The sequence below is a fragment of the Lactuca saligna genome, chromosome 9 (genome assembly GCF_052625555.1).
Source record: "Lactuca saligna cultivar CGN05327 chromosome 9, ASM5262555v1, whole genome shotgun sequence".
NCBI lineage: Eukaryota > Viridiplantae > Streptophyta > Magnoliopsida > Asterales > Asteraceae > Lactuca > Lactuca saligna.
The window spans coordinates 115,129,203-115,155,327 of NC_136425.1; the positions used below are offsets into that span (position 1 = coordinate 115,129,203).

At 38.7% G+C, this 26,125-nt stretch overlaps 1 protein-coding gene across 3 annotated transcripts; it reads right to left on the reverse strand.

The window, feature by feature from the left end:
• Positions 1–20,355: 20,355 nt before the first annotated feature.
• Positions 20,356–22,771, reverse strand: LOC145016527 (WAT1-related protein At1g09380-like). 3 transcript variants are annotated; one of them, XM_078974815.1, is made up of 8 exons: positions 22,640–22,771; positions 22,230–22,360; positions 21,886–21,948; positions 21,664–21,780; positions 21,315–21,567; positions 21,076–21,234; positions 20,831–20,982; positions 20,356–20,738 (listed from the first exon to the last, which is right to left on the reverse strand). In XM_078974815.1, the coding sequence occupies exons 2-8, from the start codon at positions 22,343–22,345 to the stop codon at positions 20,612–20,614; spliced, it is 987 nt and encodes a 328-aa protein (XP_078830941.1). In that variant the 5' UTR covers positions 22,346–22,360; positions 22,640–22,771; the 3' UTR covers positions 20,356–20,611. The 3 variants fall into 3 exon arrangements, with proteins under 3 accessions (XP_078830941.1, XP_078830940.1, XP_078830939.1); XM_078974814.1 differs by having other exon boundaries at positions 22,588–22,769; XM_078974813.1 differs by lacking the exon at positions 22,640–22,771 and having other exon boundaries at positions 20,357–20,738; positions 22,230–22,466.
• Between the last annotated feature and the right edge of the window lie 3,354 nt (positions 22,772–26,125).

Consider the following 26,125-nt stretch of genomic DNA (forward strand, 5'->3'; position numbering starts at 1 on the left):
CTAATTCTCGACCGATCTCAAATTTAACAATAGGAGGCATTTAGACTGCTAAATGACCGCGAAGAATTCGTAACTCCTTCATACGGAATCCGTTTTCGTCCATATTTTTATCGTTGAGTTCCTATTAATGAGATCTTCAACTCTCATTTAGGTCATGTAAGCCATAAACCACTCGAACTAAAATTCGCGTTTCGGGCCGTGCACTACTAAGCCGAATCTTAGAAAAATCATAACTTCCTCATACGAAGTCAGATTTGGGCGTTCTTTTTATCGACGCTCTTAGTTTAACATTTTCTACAACTTTTGTTTAGATTTCTAAGGCTAAATATCGCTCTATCATAAATTCACTATTTACGCTTCCTGGTGCCGTGCCGGTTTTGCCGTAAAACTTCGACGGGCCATAACTTCTTCGTTATAACTCGGATTTCGGCGTTCTTTATATGTACAGAAACCTTGAGACATATTCCAAAACTTGGTTATGATTATTTATTCTAAAAAATCTTTTGTCGAAAGGTCATTTTCGACCCCTATTGCCTCTAATTTGACTAGCCCGGATCTACGGGCGTTACAATTACACTACTCATAGAGTCGTTATGTTGCCGAACTTGCACCACTTATGTATGCTCTTTAGAGAAAATTTTCATGTAAAAAAGTACGAATATTATTAATGGAAAATATATGCATTTTGTTGTGATGTTATTACTTGTTATGTGCTATGATTCTATGTTTATATGTTGATATGCGAAACTACCTAAATACATGATATAAACCTAGTCATGAGGCGACAAACCCATAAAACATGGGCACTCAACATCTTTCCGTTTCGTGACAGAAAGATGCCTCGACGACCAGTCCACGGAAACCCTGGTCCAACCCCACCCGAAGTCAACACAGCTGCATTCCAAGCAGCTGTATCTGTGTGGTTTCTGCAGCAATGACACAAATTCATAAAGGGAACAATGGAGGAGTCAATGGGCAAGGGGCTGGAAGTTCAAACAACGGGATAACTCAAGGACCTACGAAGACATGCTCCTACAAGGACTTCACCAACGCCAAGCCACGAACCTTTAATGAAACTAGGGGATTGATAACTCTGAAAAGATGGATCGAGAAGGTAGAATCGGTGTTCAAGATATGCGAATGCCCGAAGGAAATGAAGGTGAAGTTTGCCGCATGCACCTCCGCTAATCAAGCTCTCACTTGGTGGAATGGACATGTAGAGGCCATGACTCTCCCCGTAGCCAACGCTATGCCATGGACGGAGCTGAAAGAAATGCTGATGGCTGAGTACTGCCCTCGTGGAGAAATTTAGAAAGTGGAGCAAGAGCTGTGGAATCTTACCATCCGAAATTCTGATATAGATGCATACATATCGAGGTTTAGTGAGCCGTCATTGTTGTGCCCTGGCATGATCACTTCAAAAGGAAAGAAAATCAAACGATTCATCTGGGGATTAACCTCCCAAATTTAGGGAAATGTAATAGCTGCATATCCTGAAACATTCGACAACGGCAAGAGATTGGCTAAGAAACAATACGACCACAAGAAGAAAGGCGAGAAGCCAGTGGAAATTGAAGGCATGAAGGAAGGGTGACAACAAGAAAAGGAAGAACAACAAGAGAAAAGGGAGACAAGGCTCATAGTCATCCAAGAAGCAACAAACAGTGACAGTTAATGATGCAACCACCCAAGATCCATCCACACCACATGCTCCAGCCTCAGCTGCTCCATGTGCTCCTAGGCAATATTCCGGTAATCTTCCTATGTGAAACAAGTGAGGTCTCCATCATAATGGGGAGTTCATAGAGATGCATTGCACCAGTTTTAATCGAAAGGGTCACATGGCAAGATATTGCAGGACCTATCCTCCACAAAATAAAAACAAAGAAACAACAACAACAACAACAACATCAACAACAACAACAAAAAAAACACCAACAATAGCGGCAATAACACACGGTCAAGCCCCACCTACTATGGATGTGGAAGGACTAAGAATATCAGTCGAAACTACCCTAACACCAACAACCCTGGGAACAGAGGAGCAGGAAGGGTGCTAGTTATGGGTCAAGGAGAAGCGATTCCAGATCCCGCTGTTGTTAACGGTACGTTTCTCCTAAACCATACTTATGCATGCATCCTATTTGATATAGGAGTAGAGTGATATTTTATGAACAATAAATTTAAACACTTGTTAAAACAACAACCCCAGAAGCTCGATGAAACCTTCACGGTGGAAATGGCTAATGGGAAAACATAATCCACCAGGGAAATCTATATCAGATGTACCCTAGCCTTAAATCATCACGTCTTTCAAATAAACTTAATGCCTCTTTCCATTAGGAGTTTCAATGTGATTATTGGCATGGATTAGTTAAGCCCCCACCATACCAAAGTCATATGTCACAAGAAGGTCGTTTGCCTTCACTTTCCAAATCGTGAAACCCTAATTATATACGGAGACAAACCCAACACAAACCTTTGTCTTATCTCGCGCATCAAGGCACAGATGTATCTACGAAGGAAAGACTTGATGTTCCTGGCTCATATAGTAGACAAATCCAAGGAAGAGGTCAATGTTAGAGACATCCCAGTAGCTCGCGAAATCCCGGATGTCTTCCCTGATGATCCTCTAAGGATACTTCCAGAAAGACAAATCGAATTTCAAATTGACCTTGTGCCAGGAGCTACTCCCATCGCTTAATCGCCTTACCAAGTAGCTCTTGCGGAGATGCAAGAATTGTCCAGTCAACTCACCGAACTTTTGGACAAAGGATTCATCCGAACCAGTTTCTCGTCATGCGGAGCTCTAGTTCTCTTTGTTAAGAAGAAGGACGGATCTTTTAGGATGTGCATTGATTATAGAGAACTAAATAAGCTCACCGTCGAAAATCGCTATCCACTCCCGCGAATCGATGATCTATTTGACCATCTCCAAGGAGAAAGCTATTTCTCTAAAATAGATCCGCAATCTAGTTACCATCAACTCAAGGTCCGGGAAGAGGATATCCCTAAAACCGCTTTCCGAACTCGTTATGGACATTATGAATTTGTTGTAATGCCCTTCGGTCTAACAAATTCCCCTGCCGCATTCATGGACCTAATGAATTGAATTTGTCGACCATTCCTTGAAAACTTTGTCATTGTTTTCATTGACGACATTCTAGTTTACTCTCGAAGCGAAAAAGACCATGGCCAACATCTCCGAGAAATCCTGGAAACCCTGCGAACCGAAAAGCCATACACAAAGCTCTCTAAGTGTGAGTTCCAGCTTCGTAGTGTGAACTTTTTGGGTCATGTTGTTAGCCAAGAAGGAATACACTTCGATCCTTCTAAGGTCAAAGCCATCAAAGGAGGGGCAGTCCAAAAAACACCCACATAAATTCGCCAATTTCTAGGTCTTGTAGGCTATTACAGGACATTCATCCAGAACTTCTCTAAGACAGCCAAGCCGCTTACCATGCTTACGTAAAGGGCGTACCCTTCGAATGGATGGACAAGCAAGAAGCTGCATTCCAAACTCTGAAGCAAGCACTCTGCAGTGCGCCGGTGCTATCATTACTAGAAGGAACAAAAGATTTCGTAGTATACTACTATGTGTCGAATCAAGGTTTAGGTTGTGTACTTATGCAGTATGGGAAGGTGATAGCTTATGCATCACGACAGCTAAAGACACGTGAAGTGCATTATACAACCCACGATCTGGAGTTGGGAGCTGTGGTCTTCACCTTGAAAACCTGGAGGCAATACCTTTACGGTACAAAGTGCACCATTTTTACCGACCACAGGAGCCTCCATCATATCCTAAATCAAAAAGAGTCGAACATGAGGCAACGAAGATGGGTTATGTTACTAAACGATTATGAGTGTGAAATCAAGTACCACCCAGGCAAGGCTAACGTGGTAGCTGATGCCTTGAGTCGGAAAGAATACTCAAATCGTCATGTGAAAACTCTCTTGATAACCATCCAATCCCACTTAACCTCTCAGATCAGGGCAACCCAGTTCGATGGCATGAAGGGAGAGAACAAAACAAGCGAAGCATTATGTGGAATGGAAAAGAATCTCGAAGAGAAAGAGGGCGGAGCATATTATTTCATGAACCACATTTGGGTCCCTAAACTTGGAGGATTCAGAGAGGTAGTCATGAATGAAGCCCACAAGACGCAATACTCCATCCATCCGGGTTTAGACAAAATGTACTTGGATGTTAAGCAACACTATTGGTGGCGTAACATGAAGGAAGAGATTGCCACCTATGTTAGCAAATGCCTTACTTGCGCTAAAGTAAAGGTGGAATATCAGAAGCCCTCGGGACTATTACAGCAACCAGAAATTCCCAAGTGGAAATGGGAGAGGATTACAATGGACCTTGTTGCCAAACTACCCAATTCATCAGATGGATTGGACACCATATGGGTAATAGTGGATAGATTGACGGAATCTGCTCATTTGCTGCCAATAAAATAATCCTACAAGATGGAGAGGTTGACGAGGATATACATCAAGGAAATTATGAGACTCCACGGAGTGCCAGTGTCTATCATCTTAGATAGAGATAGTAGATTCACTTCGCTTTTTTGGCAACCTTTTCAAAAAGCTCTAAGAACACATCTCGAGATGAGCACTGCGTATCATTCACAAACGGAAGGTCAAAGCGAACGAACCATTCAGACACTTGAAGACATGCTTCGCACATGTGTGATAGACTTTGGGAAGTTATGGGATACCCACTTATCCTTAGTCGAATTCTCATACAACAACGGTTACCACACAAGAATCAAAGTTGCTCCTTTCAAGGCGTTGTATGGGCGTAAATGTAGATCACCGTTGTGTTGGGATGAGGTAGGTGACTCCCAGCTAGCGAAAGAACTGATATCAAACAAGACGTTAACAGGACCAGAGATCATACGTGAAACAACAAAAAAGATAGTTCAAATCAGAGCTCGACTACGAGCATCATGCAACCGACAGAAGAGCTACGTTGATAAACGACGAAAGCCCTTGGAGTTTCAAGTTGGAGATCGGGTGTTGTTAAAAGTCTCTCCTTGGAAAGGGGTTATTCGTTTTGGAAAACGGGGAAAATTGAATCCACGATAGATTGGACCTTTCGAGATTCTTGCCCGAATTGGTCCAGTGGCGTATAGACTGCAGCTACCCGTTGAGCTCAGTATTATACACCCCGTGTTCCATGTTTCCAATCTAAAGAAATTCTTATCCGACAAAACCCTCATCATTCCTTTAGAAGAAATCGAAATCAACAAGAATCTCCTGTTCGGTGAAGAACCAGTCGAAATCATGGACAGGGAGGTGAAGCGTACTAAGAAAAGTTGCATTCCGATTGTGAAGGTACGGTGGAACGCGAAGCATGGGCTAGAATTCACATGGGAACATGAAGACCAAATGAAACAAAAGTACGCTCACCTATTCTCGCATTCTCAAATATAGCTTTCAAAAGAATTTCGGGACGAAATTCCCTCTAATGGGGGATTATGTCACAACTAGGAATTTTGATGCCTTGTAAACATTGAATAATGATAACAAATGTGAACCAACAATGCGAAAGCATGTGTGATGCTTATTCAATAACAACAGAACTTCCATCAAACACTTCATACAAGCACATCAAATAGTCAACAAAGGAGTGGAAACCCTAGAAATTCCGGTATAAGTCCATTTTGGACTAGGATTTCCTTATTGGGCCTAATGGACCAATAAGCTTCCAATTTGACTACTTTGGTCTTAGAACTCTTATATGGGCTCTAATTTGGACCCATATGCTTGAAAACTTAATATTTTTGGCTTTATAAGCCTAAAATAAACTAGGATAATTTTAATGGACCTCATTGAATTACAACAAATTTAATTAGCCCTAATGGGTCATAAAAATCATTCCTTGATTTACTTGGGTCAAAAATCACCGCTTAAGCATTAAAGGGCCCAAATCCTTCTTTTCCCCTCTTCTTTTCACGGCCCAACTACACCAAAAGAGAAGAGTTGACTTTCCATGGACACCTCACTATTATTTGTTGGGTCTCCATGCGTGCAACTCATGTTTCCAAGCAAACATCTCATCAAGGTCTCTCTCTTCTCCTCTCTCTCCTTTTCTCTCGGCCGAACCCAACACAAACAAGCACATACCTCACAAAAATTATATCTAACCACTCTCAAGATCATCCTTTTCCTCTTTGAAGGTCTCAAAATTTTGGCTAGAAATCTAAGGATTTTCATCATGTAGTTCACATCCTTTCTAAGTTATTTCTTTAGTTAATAACATATCTTCTTCATTTCATCAACATTCTCCCTAATCTAATACAAAATTCGTGATCTTGTCCCTTAGAACACAACTAAGTCAAAAATCTTCCAAGAAGGCTTGCTAGGATCGAATCTTCTTCATTTCTCTCTTAAAAAACCGAACCCACAACTCAAGGTGAGCTTTATACCCCTCTCTTTTCAGTTTTCATAAGTTTTATGGGGGAGAATACAAGTAAAATGTGTAGATCTATCTGTATGTGTGTGCTATGTATGATTTTATGCATGTATGTGTAACTTTATGTGTTTTTGTATGGAATATGTAAACAAAAAGGGAAGAAATTTCGAGATCTATGATATAAGAAAGAAATCAAACATGATATACGTTATCTTACACTAAACTAGTCAAGAATAATAACTTATAAGATTGTGATAAACATATTTCACCACAAAACCCATTTTTGGGCTTAAATTGTCAAATATACAAAAGTTGGGCTAAAAGTTGCTAATTCACATTTTCTTAAAGGTCTAAAGGGTCAAAACAGTTACAATAGTTGCTTTTCTGAACATTATGATCTTCAAAGGACTTAAAATGTAAGTATTAGCTTAATGGGATAAATTTTTGTGCTTTCGGCCCAATAAGCCCAAAATTGCAAAAATATGAAATTTAAAAGGGCTGAAGTAGTAAACTCTTCAAAACACGGGATAAAAAGTGTAACGAAACTATTCCAACGGTTAAATATGGTTTTCATTTCCAAAAAGGATAAAAAATGTAAAGTTTTTGGATTTTGGGCTAAAAGTGTAAAATTTGCAAAAAGTTGGGCTTTAACCATAAAATATCATTATGGAAGGGCGGAAACTGTTAACAAAATAAGTTTCGTGTTAAAAATATGATTTCAACAAATTTATGATTCAAAAGTGTCAAGAAAATGTTTTAAGGACCTAAAATGACTTATTTTTTATATTAAGGACTACATTTGTTATTTTACAAAAGAAAGGGGCTGAAAAGGTCAAACAACTATTTTTAAACCAGTTATTTTATTTATAGAATATTGAGTCAAAAATACTAATGTAAGGTTTACAAAAATCGAAAGACAAATACACGTATAACTTCAAATATCGTTAGAAACAAATCGATCGGTCTCGAGTCGATACAAAACAACAATCGTTAAATCGAACTCTCCAGTAGATATGTGATACCTAAGACAAGTAAAGATTCGACACATGGGCTTGAAAGTTTCAAATCATGCTTGTTGGACCTTGCAAGTCCATTAACAAGATCTTTTGGCCCAAGGGATAATGTTTATATGTTATAGGGCCTTCTATGACCCAATTCCATATAAATGGACCTTCAATGGCTCTCAAGTGCTATTGGGCCCTAGTGATCCAATAGTATTGCCAGTATGGTCAAAGTAATCAAATACGAGATGGGCCAACGAGTCTTTCGCGTCCCCAACGGCCTAAACTAAACTTACGGAAGTAGCAGGAATTGTACTCCTCCTTTCCTCATTTGTTAAGCTTATGAGTAATCAAAGTAAACAGATTCGGATTGATAATCGAGAGTAATCAAGGTGGTTGTACCTAAGTGAGTGATAATGGACGACACCTCTAAGGATCGTTCGTAGTCCAGGGTTATAACTAGTCATTGTCATGAGTGGTTATAACGACTCACAACCTTTAATTAATCCAAAACCATCCAAGTAATGAACGAAGAGGAATCAAAAATCATTCATTGTGGCGATATATGAATTTGAGAAATCACTGTATTTTATGTCTTTGGAAAACATCGGGTTGTCCTGGGAAGTTCAACATTTTCACTTGTACGCTTAATACCAAATCCTACAATTATACATGTCTTTTTTTTGAAATCATCATGCATATATGTACGAATCTTCACATTTTTTTATAAACAATGGCCTTTTTAGAAAATATCGTATTTTATGGGTTTTACAAACTACACAAATCATTTTATCACAACATACTTATGAACTCACCAACATTCCATATGTTGACCGTTATTCAAAATAACTTGTATTCTCAGGTAACAGGTAAGCCAAGGAATAAGTACCAAGTATGTTAGGGTGTTTTGCTTATGAAAACCATCAAATAATTTATGCATTTATGCACGATGTTGTTTATGTTATGATTCATGTATATTCATTTTGATGATATTCAATTTAAGTCATGCGAGCCCTCGGACGTTTCCGCCGTCAGGTTCGGGGATGTGACAGCGAGTCGGATGAGTTTTCTCTTGGATATGTATGAGGGTGTATCCATCGAGGTGCAAGGAGGGAACTCAACGGGTGGCCTTAAAGTTCGAAAGAGAATCAAAAGAACTCAACAAGTCACCCCGATGACTCGGCGAGTTGGATTGTACTTCAAGAAACTCAGCGAGTAGCCGATGGTACTCGGTGAGTTGGGGTCAACATGGACCGCTGACCTTAACTGAGGGCTTTGACTTTGACCAGGGGTTGACTAGTGGGTTATGGGGTACCTTATAAGGTTAACGACTTATAAGCATATTGTGCTATGATCATAGGTGGTGGAGCCGGTGTCGAGTGATCCGAGAGTTGGAGTGTATCTTCCGAGTCGACATTTGCAAAGTGAGTTATCCTTACTATATCGATAAGGTCTACGGCACCAAGGCCGACCCTTTAGTTGTTATTGTTATGGTATGTTGCATGTGGTTATGATTTGTTAGTTCGGAATCAAGGTAGATAGTATGTTATGCTTTTATGATCCGTAGGGATTGGCGTGTTAGTGTCACACCCCCAAACCGGAACGGCGGAAACGTTCGGGGGCGGATGACTTCATGTGGTAACGTAACAAATGAATACATAGTAAAGAAAGCAATACGAGGCCTCAGTACGTGGGGCGTAGGGATTGGTGTGTTAGTTTCACACACCCTCGCATCTCTATTTATAGGGGGCTGAGAGGCCTCGGTACACGGGGCGTACGAGCGTACATGGGGCGTACTCGTGCATCATGCGTGACCGAGTCCTCGATTGCCTCGGCTTCGAATGGGACGGGTCGGGGTAGCTCACGTAGGGGCAACGTGGACGAATCGAGGCCAAGGCCTCGTATACGCTGGGCGTATGGGGTTACGCGACGCTTAACTCGGATGAACCCGGTGACTCCCCCTTCGGATAATACTGAATTTTTGAATTAAATTTATATATTAATTATTTAGCAAACTTCAAAAATTCATATCTTCCTCATATGAACTCCGTTTTCGACGTTTTTTATATCCCCACGAAGGTGAGACCATACTCTACAACTTTCGTTTAGATACCGTCGGCAAATTCCGAAGTTATTTTTATTATTTATTTTTAAAAGGTTGCGGTAAGAAAATTTCTTTAGAAATTCATAACTTATTTATCTGACGTCAGTTTTTGCCAGACTTTTTACCGCTGAAATACCATTGTTGAGACCTTCGATTCTCGTTTAGGTCATTCCGACCAAAAGTCGCTTGATCTCTGATTCGAGTTTTTAGCCATCTGCCGTTAAGCCGAACTTGAAAATTTTCTAACTTTCTTATACGAAGTCGGATTTGGGCGTTCTTTTTACCTACGATCACGGTTTAGTGACTTATAACATAATAGGTAATTTAATTAGTGATTTTTGGATATTTTATTTTCGAAGTTAATTTTATTACAACTAACGTGGCTACAATACTTGACTTTTTAGGTCGTTTACATGTAGTTGAAATATCGGGTTGTCACATCATCCCCCCATTAGAGAGAATTTATCCCGAAATTTAAAGCAAGAAAGATACAAGTGAATCAGAGAAAAAGATGCAGGTACTTTTGTTTCATCTGATCTTCGGGTTCCCATGTGAATTCAAGTCCTCGCTTGGCGTTCCAACGGACTTTCACGATGGGTATGCGACTTTGTTTCGTTTGTTTGACCTCTCGATCCATGATTTCTACCGGTTCATCCACGAAGTTGAGGCTCTCATTGATCTCGATCTCATCGAGTGGGATAACAAGAGTCTCATCGGACAGATACTTTTTCAAATTCGATACATTGAAGGTTGGGTGTATGTTACTAAGTTCACATGGTAGATTAAGTTTGTAAGCTACAGGGCCGATTCTAGCGAGAATCTCGAAAGCCCTATGTACCTTGGGTTTATCTTTCCACGCTTTCCAAAGCGTATCAAGCCTTTCCATGGCGAGACTTTCAATAGAACACGATCTCCTACTTGGAATTCCAAAGGTTTTCTCCGTTGGTCAGCGTAGCTTTTCTGTCAGTCTCTAGATGCTTTCAACCGTTCACGAATCTGAACGATCTTCTCTGTCGTTTCTCGTATGATTTCCGGACCGGTGAGAGTGTTTTTAGTATCTCGTCCTTTAACTAGTTGTGTGTAGCCAACTTTGGTCCAACATAGAGGGGATCTGCACTTGCGGCCATAGAGGGCTTCGAATGGAGCAGCCTTTATGCTCGTATGATAACTATTGTTGTATGAAAATTCGACAAGAGGTAAGTGGATATCCCATGACTTTCCAAAGTCAATCACACAGGCTCTCAGCATATCCTCCAAAGTTTGTATCGTTCTCTCACTTTGCCTGTCTGTTTTTGGATGGTAGGTTGTACTCATGTCTAATCTAGTCCCTAAGGAACTTTGTAGTGACTGCCAGAACCTTGATGTAAATCTACTATCTCTATCGGAGATAATGGACATCGGAACCCCATGCAATCGTACTATTTCCCTTATGTAAGTTCTTGTAAGCCTTTCCATCTTGTTAGTCTCCTTGGTTGGTAGAAAATGCGCGGATTTGGTTAATCTTTCGACGATGACCCATATGGTATCAAGTCCCCCCATTGTCTTGGGCAACTTAGTTATCAAATCCATAGTGATCCGTTCCCATTTCCATTCCGGTATCTCTGGTTGTTGTAGTAATCCTGAAAGTTTCTGGTACTCGACCTTAACCTTAGCGCAAGAAAGACATTTACTTACAAAAGTAGCAATCTCTACCTTCATGTTAGGCCACCAGTACAGTTTCTTAAGATCCAAATACATTTTATCTGAACCTGGGTGAACGGAATACCTCGTGTTGTGCGCTTCAGTCATGACCACATCCCTGGAACCACCATGTCTTGGTGTCCAGATACGGTCCATGAGATAATAGGCTCCGCCACCCTTGACTTCTAGATTCTTTTCCATTTCTCTTAGGGATTCACCCGTCACATGCTCGGGTTGTAAAGCTTCCAGTTTAGCCTCTTTAATTTGTGTGGATAAGTGGGAATGGATGGTCATATTCAGAGATTTGACTCTCCGACCAGTGTATTATTTTCAACTGAGGGCGTCAGCTACTACATTGGCCTTGCCAGGATGATAACGAATCTCGCATTCATAATCATTGAGTAACTCGACCCATCGTCGTTGTCACATGTTGAGCTCCTTCTGATCAAAAATGTGCTGAAGGCTCTTGTGGTCGGTGTAAATAGTACTCTTTGTTCCGTACAGGTAGTGTCTCCAGATCTTCAAAGCAAATACCACTGCTCCCAACTCGAGATCGTGTGTCATATAGTTTACTTCATGTGTTTTAAGCTGACGGGAGGCATAAGCAATAACCTTCCCTCGTTACATAAGAACACAACCGAGCCCTTGATTTGATGCATCGCAATACACTACAAAATCCTCTATCCCTTCGGGGAGGGATAGTATTGGTGCGGTGCATAAGGCTTGTTTCAGAGTTTGGAACGCCTTCTCTTGTTTTGCTTCCCAGTCAAAGACCACGCCTTTCTGAGTTAATGTAGTAAGAGGTTTCGCGATGCTAGAGAAGTTCTTTATGAATCGGTGATAGTAGCTAGCTAGACCTAGAAATTGACGAATCTCAGTAGGTGTCTTTGGTGCCGACCAGTTCTTAATGGACTTAATTTTGGAGGGGTGCATGTGTATCACTTTTTCGCTAACAACGTGGCCCAAAAATTCGACTCTTTGAATCCAAAATTCACATTTAGAGAACTTCGCATAGAGTTTCTCTGATCGTAGTGTTTCTAAGACCCTCCGTAGGTGTTGACTATGTTCTTCCTTACTTCAGGAGTAGATAAGTATATCATCGATGAATACGATGGCAAATTGATCCAAGTAAGGACGGCACACTTTATTCATTAGATCCATGAATACTGCTGGTGCGTTGGTTAATCCGAACGGCATCACTACAAATTTGTAGTGTCCATAATAGGTTTGGAAGGCTGTCTTGGGAACGTCTTCTTCTAGTACTCGTAATTGGTGATATCCGGATCGTAGATCTATCTTTGAGAAGTAGCTCGCTCCTTGAAGTTGATGAAATAGGTCGTCAATGCGGGGTAGAGGGTAACGATTCTTAACAGTGAGTTTGTTTAGCTCTCGGTAGTCGATGCACATCCGGAACGACCCGTCTTTCTTCTTTACAAACAAGACCGGTGCTCCCGAAGGTGAGAAGCTTGGTCTGATGAATCCTTTTTGGTGAAATTCGTTAAGCTGACTGGAAAGTTCTTGCATCTCTGCTGGTGCCAGACGATAGGGCGATTTTGCTACAGGGGTAGCCCCTGGAATTAAGTCGATTCTGAACTCGACTTGGCGTTGTGGTGGTAATCCCGGTAGTTCTTCTGGGAAGATATCGGGGAAATCTCGTACCTCTGGAATTGACGAATTTCTGTAGGTGTCTTCGGTGCCGACCAGTTTTCTATGGCCTTGATTTTGGAGGGGTCCACGTATATCCCTTTCTCGCTAACAACGTGGCCCAAAAATTCGACCCTTCGAATCCAAAATTCGCATTGAGAGAACTTCCCATAGAGTTTCTCCGATCGTAGTGTTTCTAAGACTTTTCGTAGGTGCTGACTATGCTCTTCCTTACTTCGGGAGTAGATAAGTATATCATCGATAAAGACGATGACGAACTGATCTAAGTAGGGACGGCATACCCTGTTCATTAGGTCCATAAATACTGCTGGTGCGTTGCTTAATCCGAATGGCATTACTACAAATTCGTAGTGCCCAAAACGAGTTTGGAAAGTTGTCTTGGGAATATCCCCCTCAAGTACCCGTAATTGGTGATATACGGATCGTAGATCTATCTTCGAGAAGTAATTTGCTCCTTGGAGTTCATCGAATAGGTCTTCAATACGGGGTAGAGGGTAACGGTTCTTGAGAATACGGGGAAATCCCGTACCTCTGGGAAGATATCTGGGAAGATATCGGGAAAGTCGCGTACTTCTGGAATGTTCTTGATTTCCTTCAGTTCCTGGCTTGTATCAACGATATGCGCTAGGAATGCTCGACAATCCTTTCGTAAACACTTTCGAGCTTGGATGCACGAAATGATATGAAGGTTTGTACTTGATTTGTCGTCGTAAATCACTAATGTTTCGTTGTTAGGGAGATTAAGACGAACTGCTTTTTAAAACACATAATGTCGGCGCGAAGAAGACTTAACCAATCCATGCCGACTATGACGTCGAAACTTTTAATAGGGACCGGCATGAGATTGATTGGGAAAGAATGACCGTCTAAAGTTAACGTACGGTCCTTGTATATGTAGTTAGTGTATTCCGTTTTTCCGTTGGCCATCTCTACAGTGAATGATTTTTCTAGCTTGCTAGGTTTAGGTTTAAGTAAGTGAATAAAGTTTTGACTAATGAAGCTTCGCTCCACTCCACTATCGAATAATATGCATGCATATGAATTATTGAGGAGGAACGTACCAGCAACTACAGTTGGGTCAGTTATAGCTTCGTCGTGGCCTATAGTCAAAACTCGTCCCACACCGCCGGTGCCTGCTGCCTTAGGGCAGTTCCTCTTGTAGTGGCCCACCTCGCCACAACCGTAGCAAGTCTGGCCTATACCCGCACTGGGAACTTGAGTGATCGACTTTGTGGGATCCTTGCAGAAACGAGCTGTGTGTCCCTTTCTATTGCAGTTGGCGCACTGCATTTCCCGACAAGGTCCATGGTGGCGGTAAGTGCATTTGGTGCACTTTGGAAGGTTACCTACATAAGGCTTTGTTGTGTAGGTATTTGTAGGAGCTGTAGTAGGTACCGTGGCAGCATTCACTGAAACCAGTTGTTTCTTTGCGGATTCTTGGGAAGACCCACCCTTCCCTTTATTCCATACTCTCTTCCTGTTGTTGTTGTTGTTGTTGTTGTTGTTGTTGTTGTTGTTGTTGTTGTTGTTGTTGTTGTTGTTGTTATTGTTGTTGTTGTTGTTGTTGTTGTTGTTGTTGTTGTGGTTTCCTCTCTGTGGTTCTGGTGTAGAAACGGTTGAGTTCTGATGGCCTCCGTAGTCAATCAGAGATTGTGCCAGTTCCTTAGCACTTTCAAAGGTGTTAGGTTTGGAAGCTAACACGCTTGACCGTATTTGGGGCGTCAGTCCCCATATGTACCTCTCTATTTTCTTGCTCTTAGGAGCAATCATATCCGGGCAAAGGATTGCCAGATAGCAGAATCTGTTGGTATATGTTGCGATGTCGGTACCAACCATTCCGAGATTCCAGAGTTCATGATCGAGCTTTTAAATCTCTCCCCGTGGGCAGTATTCTCTCATCATCATGGCTTTGAGGCTCTCCCAACTTATGGAGTTTGCCACTATTAGGGTAAGTACTTTAACGTGGCCTTTCCACCAAGTTAAAGCTCTATCAATGAGTGTGAAGGTTGCAAATTTGACTTTGCTGTGCTCGGGGTAGGAGCAGATTTCAAAGACTGATTCTGTCCTTTCAATCCACTGTCTTAGAGCCATCACACCACCAGTTCCATAAAACATACGGGGTTTGGAATTAGTAAAGTCCTTATAAGTGCATTCTCGGGGTTGCCCATGACTCTCGCCATGGTTGGATAGGTGTGTGCTAGTTCTCGAGTCATTAGTCCTCGAGTTATTGAGCTGTGACATGGCAGCTGCTACCGCTGCGGTGACTGCTGCTTGGAACATGACAACATCAAATTGAGGAGGTGGAGGTGGTGGTGGTATCGGTGTTTCATTGATAGGGTTACGTCTGGTATTCCTGCGTGGCGGCATCTTTAACCATACGTTTAAAAGATGATGATATGGACAAGAATAAGTGAAAAATGAATGTGTCTCATGAACCAAATTGCCATAGTTCAACAACAGATGATAGCATGAAAAATAGAAGAATGAAAGTTATTTGTAAGACTGAAAGTATGAAACAAGTATTTGGTTTCTCGATGACTTTTCAAGGTTTGAACGAAATACTCAACGTAGTAATAATAGTGTCACTTATATTAATATAAAAGTTGATACAACGATCATGAAAATTTGACCCCTATAAGGGTCTCCGATTACAAAGTTCGAGAAATTTAAAGACTTTTAGCCGAGGTCCTAAGTTATAACAGAATTTGAGGTTTTCACAAGCACTACTTGCGATGTGTGTTGCGCTTGGAGCTCGATTCTGCATCTGATTGCTTCAACTCCATAAGACGCCTATCAAAGGCGGCTTGTTGTTCCCTCAATTCTGCAAAGGCTGCATTCGCTTGTGCTTGGAATGCTTTGGCGCGGAGGTGGATGTCGTTCTGCAACATCTCTAGGCGGTTGATATCGACCGTGTGGACTTGTACTTCCACGTTGACCTCTCGGATTCGGTTTGCTTGAACCCACGATTGGTAGGACTGGTTGGCCAGTTTACCTACCATTGCTGGAAGTGCTTGGTCGGCTGAACCCTCGTCCCTGATGTCGTAGAAGTCTCGACACATTTCGTAAGGAGACCGTATCCCTTGTTGTTGGCTCCAGTGGACGAGGTGACTTCCCCAAACGGGAGTCGGTCCTAGAAAGTTCCTCCTAATGGGTGGAGGGTTGACTATTTCCGATTCTGAGTATGTCCCGGAGTCGTCCCTGCCATCCAACTCAATGGGCTCTTCGTCCTCCTCCAGATCCTCTTCAATCCATCCTCCGTTGCCTTGTTGTGGGTAGTAGGGGTCTCCATGCTGGTGAAATCCAGCCATTTTGACTATACGAGAATAGGGTTATAAGATTTGAATAAAACTTGAGGCATGTAATACTAATTAATCTAGTGTATGCACCAAATACTCCTCTAGTATTTAATTTGTACGTTAGATACTAGTGTCTATTTTGTTAAGTTTTGACTTGTTGCTCACTACGATCATTCCTTGACATATGTTAGTCAACTTTCGGATAAACATAGTTGATCAGGCTATATTCGTCCCAAATTTGATTACATATCTCGAGAATTAGTCGTAGTGTCCAACTTGTCCTAAAACTTTTTGTATAGTTCTTATCATAAAAATGTGGCGTTGTATGCATGTATTTCGGATTTTTATAACCTAAAATAATCTATTTATGTTAAATAAGGATTTTAGGTACAAAAACTTTTGTCAGAGACTTTGAGTCCCTAAGCATTTATAGTTTGTATATCTTATGAGGTTCGATATACTTAGTTCACTATAAACATTGCTCTGATACCAATCTGTCACACCCCCAAACCTGAACGACGGAAACGTTCGGGGGCGGATGACTTCATGTAGTAACGTAACAAATGAATACTTAGCAAAGAAAGCAAAACAACCATCATATATATATATATATATATATATATATATATATATATATATATATATATATATATAATTGAAAGTTTACATTTGTCAAAAGTTACATGTTCAAAACCAATTACAAATATGATGTCAAATATATGAGATTTAACTGGCGCCGCATCATCCCTTCATCAAAAGCATAATGATACCTGTAGTTACTGAATCCTTGGGACATATAAGTAATTTTGAAAGAGTAGATCTGCATTTAATCTGGTGAGTTTCATAAGTATTTAATGACAATGTTTGTATGAAATGAAATGTCTTGTCCTTGTTGGTTTGTGTTTAGAAAATCCTATATTTTCTACTAGTATAAAAGTAGTCTTCCTTCAAGACCAAAGTTTGTTTCCAAAAATTGTATGTAAGTGTAAAAATAACCAATATGTTTGAAAACCTCGTAAATCAATGTATTTTTAATACCTCATGTGAGTTTTATAACCATACTATCGACTCGGAATGCCTATACACAACGTTCTTTAGGCGTTGGAATGTTATGACGTTTGTCAACCCAAATGGTGGACTGTAGATAACAGTCAGGGCGCGGGTTGTCAAGCCCGTATAGATCTATACACAAACACCATGCTCCCCCTCCAAGGGATTCTGGTATATAATACAGGACTTGAAATGTGTACTCAAACGTACGTGAAGTTAATGTCTCACAGAACCGTAGTATAAAAACAGATTTACATGTTAAAATGTTCGTTTGCTATTGTATATGAAAGTGATTTCTTGAAAATCGTGTTTCTAGTATGTAAAAGTTAGAAATATCCTCATAAAACTATACCTATTATAGTTTTCTAAAAGTGTGCCTCGTTTGTTTTAGAATATCTAGAAAAGAAATCACTTGTTATGAAAGCATAGATTTTTGTAGAGCCTAAGATAGACACATATACTTTAAATCTAGGGAAAATGTTTAGTTTATACATGCATTACAACAATTTATAGTTTTAAAGATAGAATGCTATTGTAATATATTTTGTATATGGGAGTTCCCTATAAAGTTTATAAATCACCTATGATTCTTCTTAATAAAAGTGTATAATAATCTTTATATATATAACACCCGATAGTAGTCGTGTGTTTTACTTGTATTTCCCCCCTTTAGAAAGCATATAAAAGCATTTAGAATATTTAAAAAGGGTTAATTAAGGGGTATGAACTCACCTAAAAGTTTGAAGATAGCGAGATAGAAAAACTGGGCAGAGTTTCGTCTCGGGAAACGAATTTTTCTTGGGATTCTCGGGAATCTAGGGAGTAAAATCGACCCTCGGAACTTGAGCAAAATGACCAGGGCTTCGGGGTAGTGCAGGCACGGAAATGAGGCAATATCGTGAGAGAAATGAGAGAGATGGGGTAAGTTTTCCGGAACCCTCGCATCTCTATTTATAGGAGGCTGAGAGGCCTCGTTACGCGGGGCGTACGCGTACGTCATGTGTGACCGAGTCCCCGACTGCCTCGGAGCTCGGATGGGACGGGTCAGTGGTTCGCACAGGCGCGACGTGGACGATCCGAGGCCAAGGCCTTCGCGTACGCGGGGCGTACGGGGTTACGCGGCGCGTAACTCGGATGAGTACACTGACTCCCCCTTCGGATAGCACCGGATTTTGAATTAAATAAATATAAAATTTATTTAATAAACTTCAAAAATTCATATCTACCTCATACGAACTCCGTTTTCGACGTTCTTTATACCCCCGTCCGTCGACAAATTCCGAAATTATTTTTATTATTTATTTATAAAATATCGTGATTAAGAAATTTCTTTAAACAATTCATAACTTCTTTATCTGACGTCGATTTATTGCCAGACTTTTTACCGCTGAAATACCATTGTCGAGACCTTCGATTCTTGTTTAGGTCATTCCGGCTAAAAGTCGCTCGATCTCCGATTCGAGTTTTTAGTTGTCTGCTGCTAAGCCAAATTTGGAAAAATCTTAACTTCAATATACGAAGCCGGATTTGGGCATTCTTTTTACGTACGATCCCGGCATAATGATATAAAACATAGTAGGTAGTTAAATAGAAACTTTTTGGACATTTTAATATCAACGTTAATTTTATTAACTCAAAAGTGGTTATAATACTTAACCTATTAGGCCATTACAAAGAGTTGAAATATCGGGTTGTCACAGAATCCGATTATTAATTTAATGTTGTTATTCGATATTGATAGTTCGGGGATCTGTCAGCCATCACCCAGGGATTTTATAGTGCGAGGTGAGTTTATTCACTGGATTTAATGGGTCGAAGGAACCAATGTCGACCCATGGTTTATATGTTTGGATGTTAAATTCCTGCGTGACTCTTGCATACCAATTGTAGTTATGGGCTCAGACACCTAAATCAACAATTACAACTAGTAAAAATGATTTATCTTCCTTTTATAAAGTGTTATGATTTTGTATAAAAAGCATGTCACAAAACATGTGTCATAAATGGTTATCAACTTTGTAGTTTTCAACTTATATCATGCATACCTAACTATATATATATATATATATATATATATATATATATATATATATATATATATATATATATATATATATATATATATATATATAGCTCACTATAAATAATTTTAAGTATGGTTTACTTATACAAAACCCCGTTTTGGCTTTAAAAATTCTTTACAAACTCATATTCAAGTATGAATTTGCTTACAAAGAAAACACTTAAATGATTTAAAAGTATCATTAGTGCTGATAGCAGAAAACCTATAACTCTTAGTAACCTTGTGTTGATCCTCATAACTACATTTATTCTTAGGAAATCAGTAAACAATATTTCAGACATAAGGTTAGTTATGGATTTCAGGCGTCCTAGTTATCTGATTTTATTTTGTTATATTTTTTACCACTTTAAGGCAATTCATGTACTATACTATTATTTGTAAGAATTATGTATTCAAACATCAAAGTGGAATTTAAATGTTGTTTTGTTTATTGTTGTACTTGTTCTCTATATTCAGTTAAATGTGATCCATGAACTTAGTTGGATAACTCGACATGATCTGCCGCCTCAGTTGGGGGTGTGATATGATTCAACACGTGTTGTTCATTCAACATCTACTCCCTTCGTAGCCTTCCTATGCCTTGCGAAGGGCAAAACCCACAATTTCCAATTCAACTTCAAAATAGTCATAACTTCTTCAGTTCAACTTCGTTTTCAACGTTCTTTATATGCACAAAAAAGTATTGAAGAGTCTCACGGTTCTCTCTAGTTACTTTTGGGTTGATACATATGAAAGTAAAACCATAACCCATGCAAGAAATCGGACATATAACTTTTCGCATTTTACCCTTTCATTTCAGCACACAAATCAAGAGCTTAGATCTCACAACTAATATTATCAATCTTCAATAAGGTCTAAATTTTACTTTTCTCAAAGCTCAAAGTCTTTACTTGATCGAATTACGGTTCACAAACTCTGACTTAAGAAATGTCCCGATACAGTATGTTACAAAAATGTTAATCGATTTGGTTTAGTTAGAATATGATAGTTTTTTGTACGTATTTTAACACGTATTATTTTATTCACGTGTTTTAACAATAGGATGAAACGTTTAACATAGGCAAATCAGTGAACATGGTGCTTTTAATTTTTCATCAGCTAATATTAAACTACAAGAATGGAACTTAATTAGAAAACATTAGGAGTCCTACTAATTCTATCAAATACCAAAGCTTCCTCTAAGTAATTCTATTTAATTATTGTGAATGGATACGACAAATATGCTTATGATAGAACTCAACAACTAGAAATTGAAACCATTTTTCATTTTAATATATTTTTATTTCAAAGTTTAATATATGATCACTGCATTTCCATATCCTCCTTTGTGTCTTGTAACTCTTCTTCCTTTTGCACAAACTCCATTTCCTTGCTCTTTCCCCACAACACACAATACAGTCCCAACACGATCATGAGTGACCCTAGCAGCCTGTGATCAGAAAACGATTGACGAGATTAATCTTTTTAATTTATACACTAATTACAACAGTAAAAGTTATGTTATTGTTTGGTACCACTTACGTTCCAAGGTATAACTTTTCACGTAGAAGTGCCCAGCTGAGTGCTGCAACGATGACCAACAATAAGGGGCTAAACACAGAAACAAAGAGGGGGCCTTTTTTATCGATGCACCATGACATCATGCAAACGCCTATTCCGGAACATACGACTCCCTGCAAATGCAATGATAATCAAATAATTAATTAAATGTTAAACTACGATAGCTAGGTGTTACTATTATAAATTAAAATATGGTATTGTCATACCGAGTAAATACATGAGATGGCCCTGATGGGTGGAACAAGAGACCATTCATGCAAGTGCGGCTCCATGATCAGACCAAATACTGAGCATTCAAATGTGGCCATTGCCATCATCAACGCTGAGCTCGAATAGGGTGCTGGATACATGTTGCCCATTCTTGCCTGAATTTGTGGTAATTACAGTTAGTTTTGCTATCAATCCAATAAAGTTTAAATGAAGGTTTTTTTTTATTATGGCTTACTTGGATAATAAACCAAATTGCCCAAGTGAAAGCACTGATGATGATTAAAATTGGACCAATGAGATTCCCTTGAGTATCCCCATTCGGATCTTTGGTGATCGTATTCTTCATAATGTTTACGTCAATGCCTGATTCACCAATTGGTACAACAGGTCCATGGTACATAGACAAGAGCATGGCACCCCCCACCCCGATTAATGTTCCCATCAACTTTGCTTGTCCAGCCAATGTCTTTAACTTTGCATTTTCTTGCCTATAAAATTTAAAAAAAAAAGCCATATATTCAACAGTTTTGCAACAGTTTTGAAACAGTTTTGAAAAGATACATAGCAAGCCTTGTATATATTACTTGAAGATGACGGCAAGGACAAAAGTGAGTGCTGGAAGGAGATTTGATAACGCACATGCAATGGTTGGCGTCGAGTTCTTTAAACCAACAAAGTATGTGATTTGGTTTGCTGTCAACCTGATAAAGATTTCCGCCCCAAAAAACTAAAAATTGAGCATTTCTGAAACATGAATAAGAACATATATAGATAGAAATAATTATAAGGAGTAATGATCAACTCACCCAAAAATCGAACAGAAGAAAATTTGGATAAAAATCGACCAAGTCATTCGAGGTCTTTTCCCTCTGCGTATATATAACATAAAAGAAACTTATTTAACATTTTTGCATCATCTTGAAATCGAACATTTTTGTTTATAACTCATTATCCGACACCTTTTCCGAATTTAACAATTTTCAGTTATAATCTTTTGTCTGCTAGCTTCCTTTTATTCGTGGATCACTTTGGCTGGTTGTTGGATCCAGTCAAGCATATACATATAAAAATTTATTCTTCTACATTTATTTAAAATAAGAGACTAGGATTCAAGATTTTACAAGTAAATAAACGGTATATATATGTGTACCTTTCGACGAAATATGCCAAAGGGCCGAGGGTGACTGAAGCAAACATCTGACGGTAGGCAACATGGATATAAGGATTCATGCCAGAATCCAATGCAAGCTTTGAGAGGATGTTCATGCCTGCAAATTCAAACTGCACAAGTACCATGATTAACGAGGGTAGTAGCTCCTGCACCATTCTTCTTTTTGGTGCCTTATAATATGTATTAACGAACTGAGGGAGGCACACAATTGTGTGTTTAAGAAATGATATATATATATATATATATATATATATATATATATATATATATATATATATATATATATATATATATATATATATATATATATATATATTGAATGTGGTTGAGTGATTACTTGTAGAGAAGAAAATGCATGCATTTTATGGCATATTGGGGAAAAGGCTCACATTTTGTTGTAGTCTTGATACGGAATGTGTGTAATGATGTAATCTAGTGCTCAATGATGCTTGAAAGCCATATTTATGTCTTTTTGCCGTTTAGGCAAAACTTGTAGCAACAAAACACGCATACTAGCACGAAAAATGGCATGGGTGATATCATCAGTACCTTCACAATTTTGTAAAGACACCTTTTTGAGGAGGAGAAAGTTATCAACAATCTATGAGATCACCTGTTGTATCCTGTTAACAAATATTCTACTATGTGTTTTGGACTTCATTTCAGATAATTTACGTGACGTCTTTAATTTCTATTCTTAGTTGTTTATTTTTTAACAACTTTATTCTCATCAGGTGTTATAGGATCAAATACAAGAAAATTGCAACCTAGCTATTTTTCTTAAGTTTTTTATTACTACACCACGTCTTCATTTATTCATATTATTTTGATATTTTGATTTGTACGTTAAAATATTACTTAATTATAGCTATGCCATAAAAATACGAAATACTTTTCATTGTCATAATTGATGGAAATGTTCTCCTAAAATAGAATAATTACCCATTAACTCATTTATTTATTATTAACCTTTAAATATACACCATATTTACTCATTTATAACCTTGAATGAAGCAATTGTGTTCCACAAGTTTCTGTATTTGTCTTATTAGAAAATGATTTAGGTATTCAATCATCAATCAAATACTTCGGTTTACTTATCTATTAAATGATTGCAATTTTTAATACTGACGAAGAACACATGACTTTTATGGTTCAAAGGAACGGATTTCATGGTTCAAAGGATGCATCGCATCGTAACTTGAAAAGAAAAACATAGTTGTCTTGATTGTTATGTAATGATGTTTCATATTTTATTTCAAGTTTATGTAAAATAAATTATTGTTTGCCAAAAAATTTATATGTAACTTATTCATACGGTTAAAATTATATTTTTTCTATCAAATGCATATGTTGGTAATTTTTTTTCCATTAAACCAACGTAACGTATAACGAATGAGATGGAAAACGGGCAACAACTTGAGACCGCAAAACCTTTTTGTTGGTAAAATTGTTCTTATTTAAACATTATTTCAAAATTAAATACTTAACTAGTACATCCCCGTTTTGTTGTAACTTATTTATACGATTAAAATTATATATTTTGTATCAAATGCATATGGTTAAAATTATATGTAACTTATTTAAAATTATATATTTTGTATCAAATATATATGTTGGTGAAAATGATTCTTATTGAAAAATTGTTTCACAGTTAAATATTTAACCAGTACATCCCGGTTTATAATGATACATTTTTTGCTCATAGAATAAAATATGTATATTTCACCTAAGTTACATGAAATGGAACAAATGTGAATGGTCGTTACTAAACAATCATTTAAGCCTTGATTTTATTAAACTATATTAGTCAAAATTTAGCTGCATTATCATTTATTTTGGGACAGTTGTTAGGTGACAACAAAACAAGCTAAACACTTCAGACAAATATCAAAAAAAATAACCTTTAGTGAACTAACAAAAATTCTAAAAAACATAAGTCAACAGAACGCGATATTTAGCGTGGTTCGGTCAAGGTGACCTACATCCACAGACGAACGAGAGAGAGATTATTTTATTAACTTTTTGGAACTATTACAAGCACTCAAAATTATATGTCACTTTGAGCTCTCACAAAAATCTAGCAATTTACAATGATAAGGGTATGAGTCTATTTATACTTGAGGGTTTAGACCTAAAACCCTAATGGGCCAAACCCATTGGCCCATAGGTCGATGAAAGGTGACAACTAATCATATTCTGCCATGTAACATCTTTTGGAACATTCTTCCATGTCATACAACCCATGAGCATCAATAACACACATGATGGACCATCTTGACCATAGTGGAGCATCATGATCCACAGGTGGCACATCATGAACACTAATGGTCATACATCCATCATGGTTACACGACATGGTGTAATCCTTTAACAATACCAACTTTTGAGCATCCTTGAATGATCTTGAGCATCATAGAGGACTTCATAGCATACTTGGCTCATCAAGGACCAAGATGGTCCATCTTGACGCATCATGGCACAACAAGAATATGGATGATGCAAGTGGCTTCAAGTGTGGCACAAAAAATACAGATTGGAGCAAAAACACCATCATGGTGCAACAGGAACATGCATGGAGCAACAAGGTCATGCATGTCACTAGAGCATCCTTCATGGAGCAAGAGGAGTACCCCATGGCGCAAGATGGATCCTCATGGCGCAAGAGGAACCCCTCATGGCACAAAAGGGAGCATTATAGCGCAAGAAGAAATGTCTTGGTGCAAGAGCGTCCTTCTTGGCCCAACGCTTTAGCATATGGCGCAACAAGGTCCCCTTGTTTCTCCATATCACTCCCAAGTGCTCCAAACATATTCCAGGTGTTCAAAACCCCCCATCTGAATGATCTGTTCCTTTGGCACTTGATTTGTTCCTTTGTCAGACGATCCATTCCTTTCTCATATGATCTATTCCTTTTGTACATGCTCCATGAACCCAAGTGCTCTAGTATAATCTAAATGCTCCATGTTGGACAAGACTTCATACCCCAACAATCTCCTACTCGAAGGATTGAACAACTTCATTTTCCATTCAAATTTCACTATTCCTTAATGTAGTCCTCTCTCTCTTTCTCTCTCTCTCTCTCTCTCTCTCTTTCTCTCTCTCTCTCTCTCTCCCTCTCTCTCTCTCTCTCTCTCTCTCTCTTTCTCTATCTCTCTCTCTCTGCTAAGCCCTTTTCTATAAACTTCTGTAAGGCCAGTTGATGCCATGCAAAGCTTCAACTTCTCAATGGTAACCACCTTGGTGAACTTATCGGTTGGATTTTCGTTTAAAGTTTTTTCTTCAAGTTTATAGTTTCTTCATTGATTAACTCTCAAATGAAGAGGTGTATCATCTGAATATATTTCGTTTTGCTATGAAACACTAGATTTTTAGCTAAGTGAACAGCACTTTGATTGTTACAATGCAGTACACAATCCTCCTATTGCATTCCAAGTTCGAGAAAGAAACTCTTCAACCATATGAGCTCTTTGGCAGCTTCTGCAAGTACCACATATTCTACTTCTGTAGTTGAACGAGCAACACTATTTTATAACCTTGACATCCAGCTGATTATTGTACCTCTAATTCTGAACACATAACCCATAGTGCTCTTGCCTGAATCTACATATCCACTTAATTCTGCATCATCAAACCCTTTTAAAACCACTTCTTTTCTTCTAAAACACAAGGAAGACTTAGTTGTTCCTTTTAAGTAGCGTAACAACCATTTCACTCCTTCCCAATGTTGTCTTCTTGGATTTGACATGAATCAGCTCATAACTCCCAGTGCATGAACAATGTATGGTCTGGTTCATACCATTACATACATTAAACTCCTAACTGTAGATACATAGGGCACTTTAGCCATGTATTCTTTGTCTTCTTCCATTTTT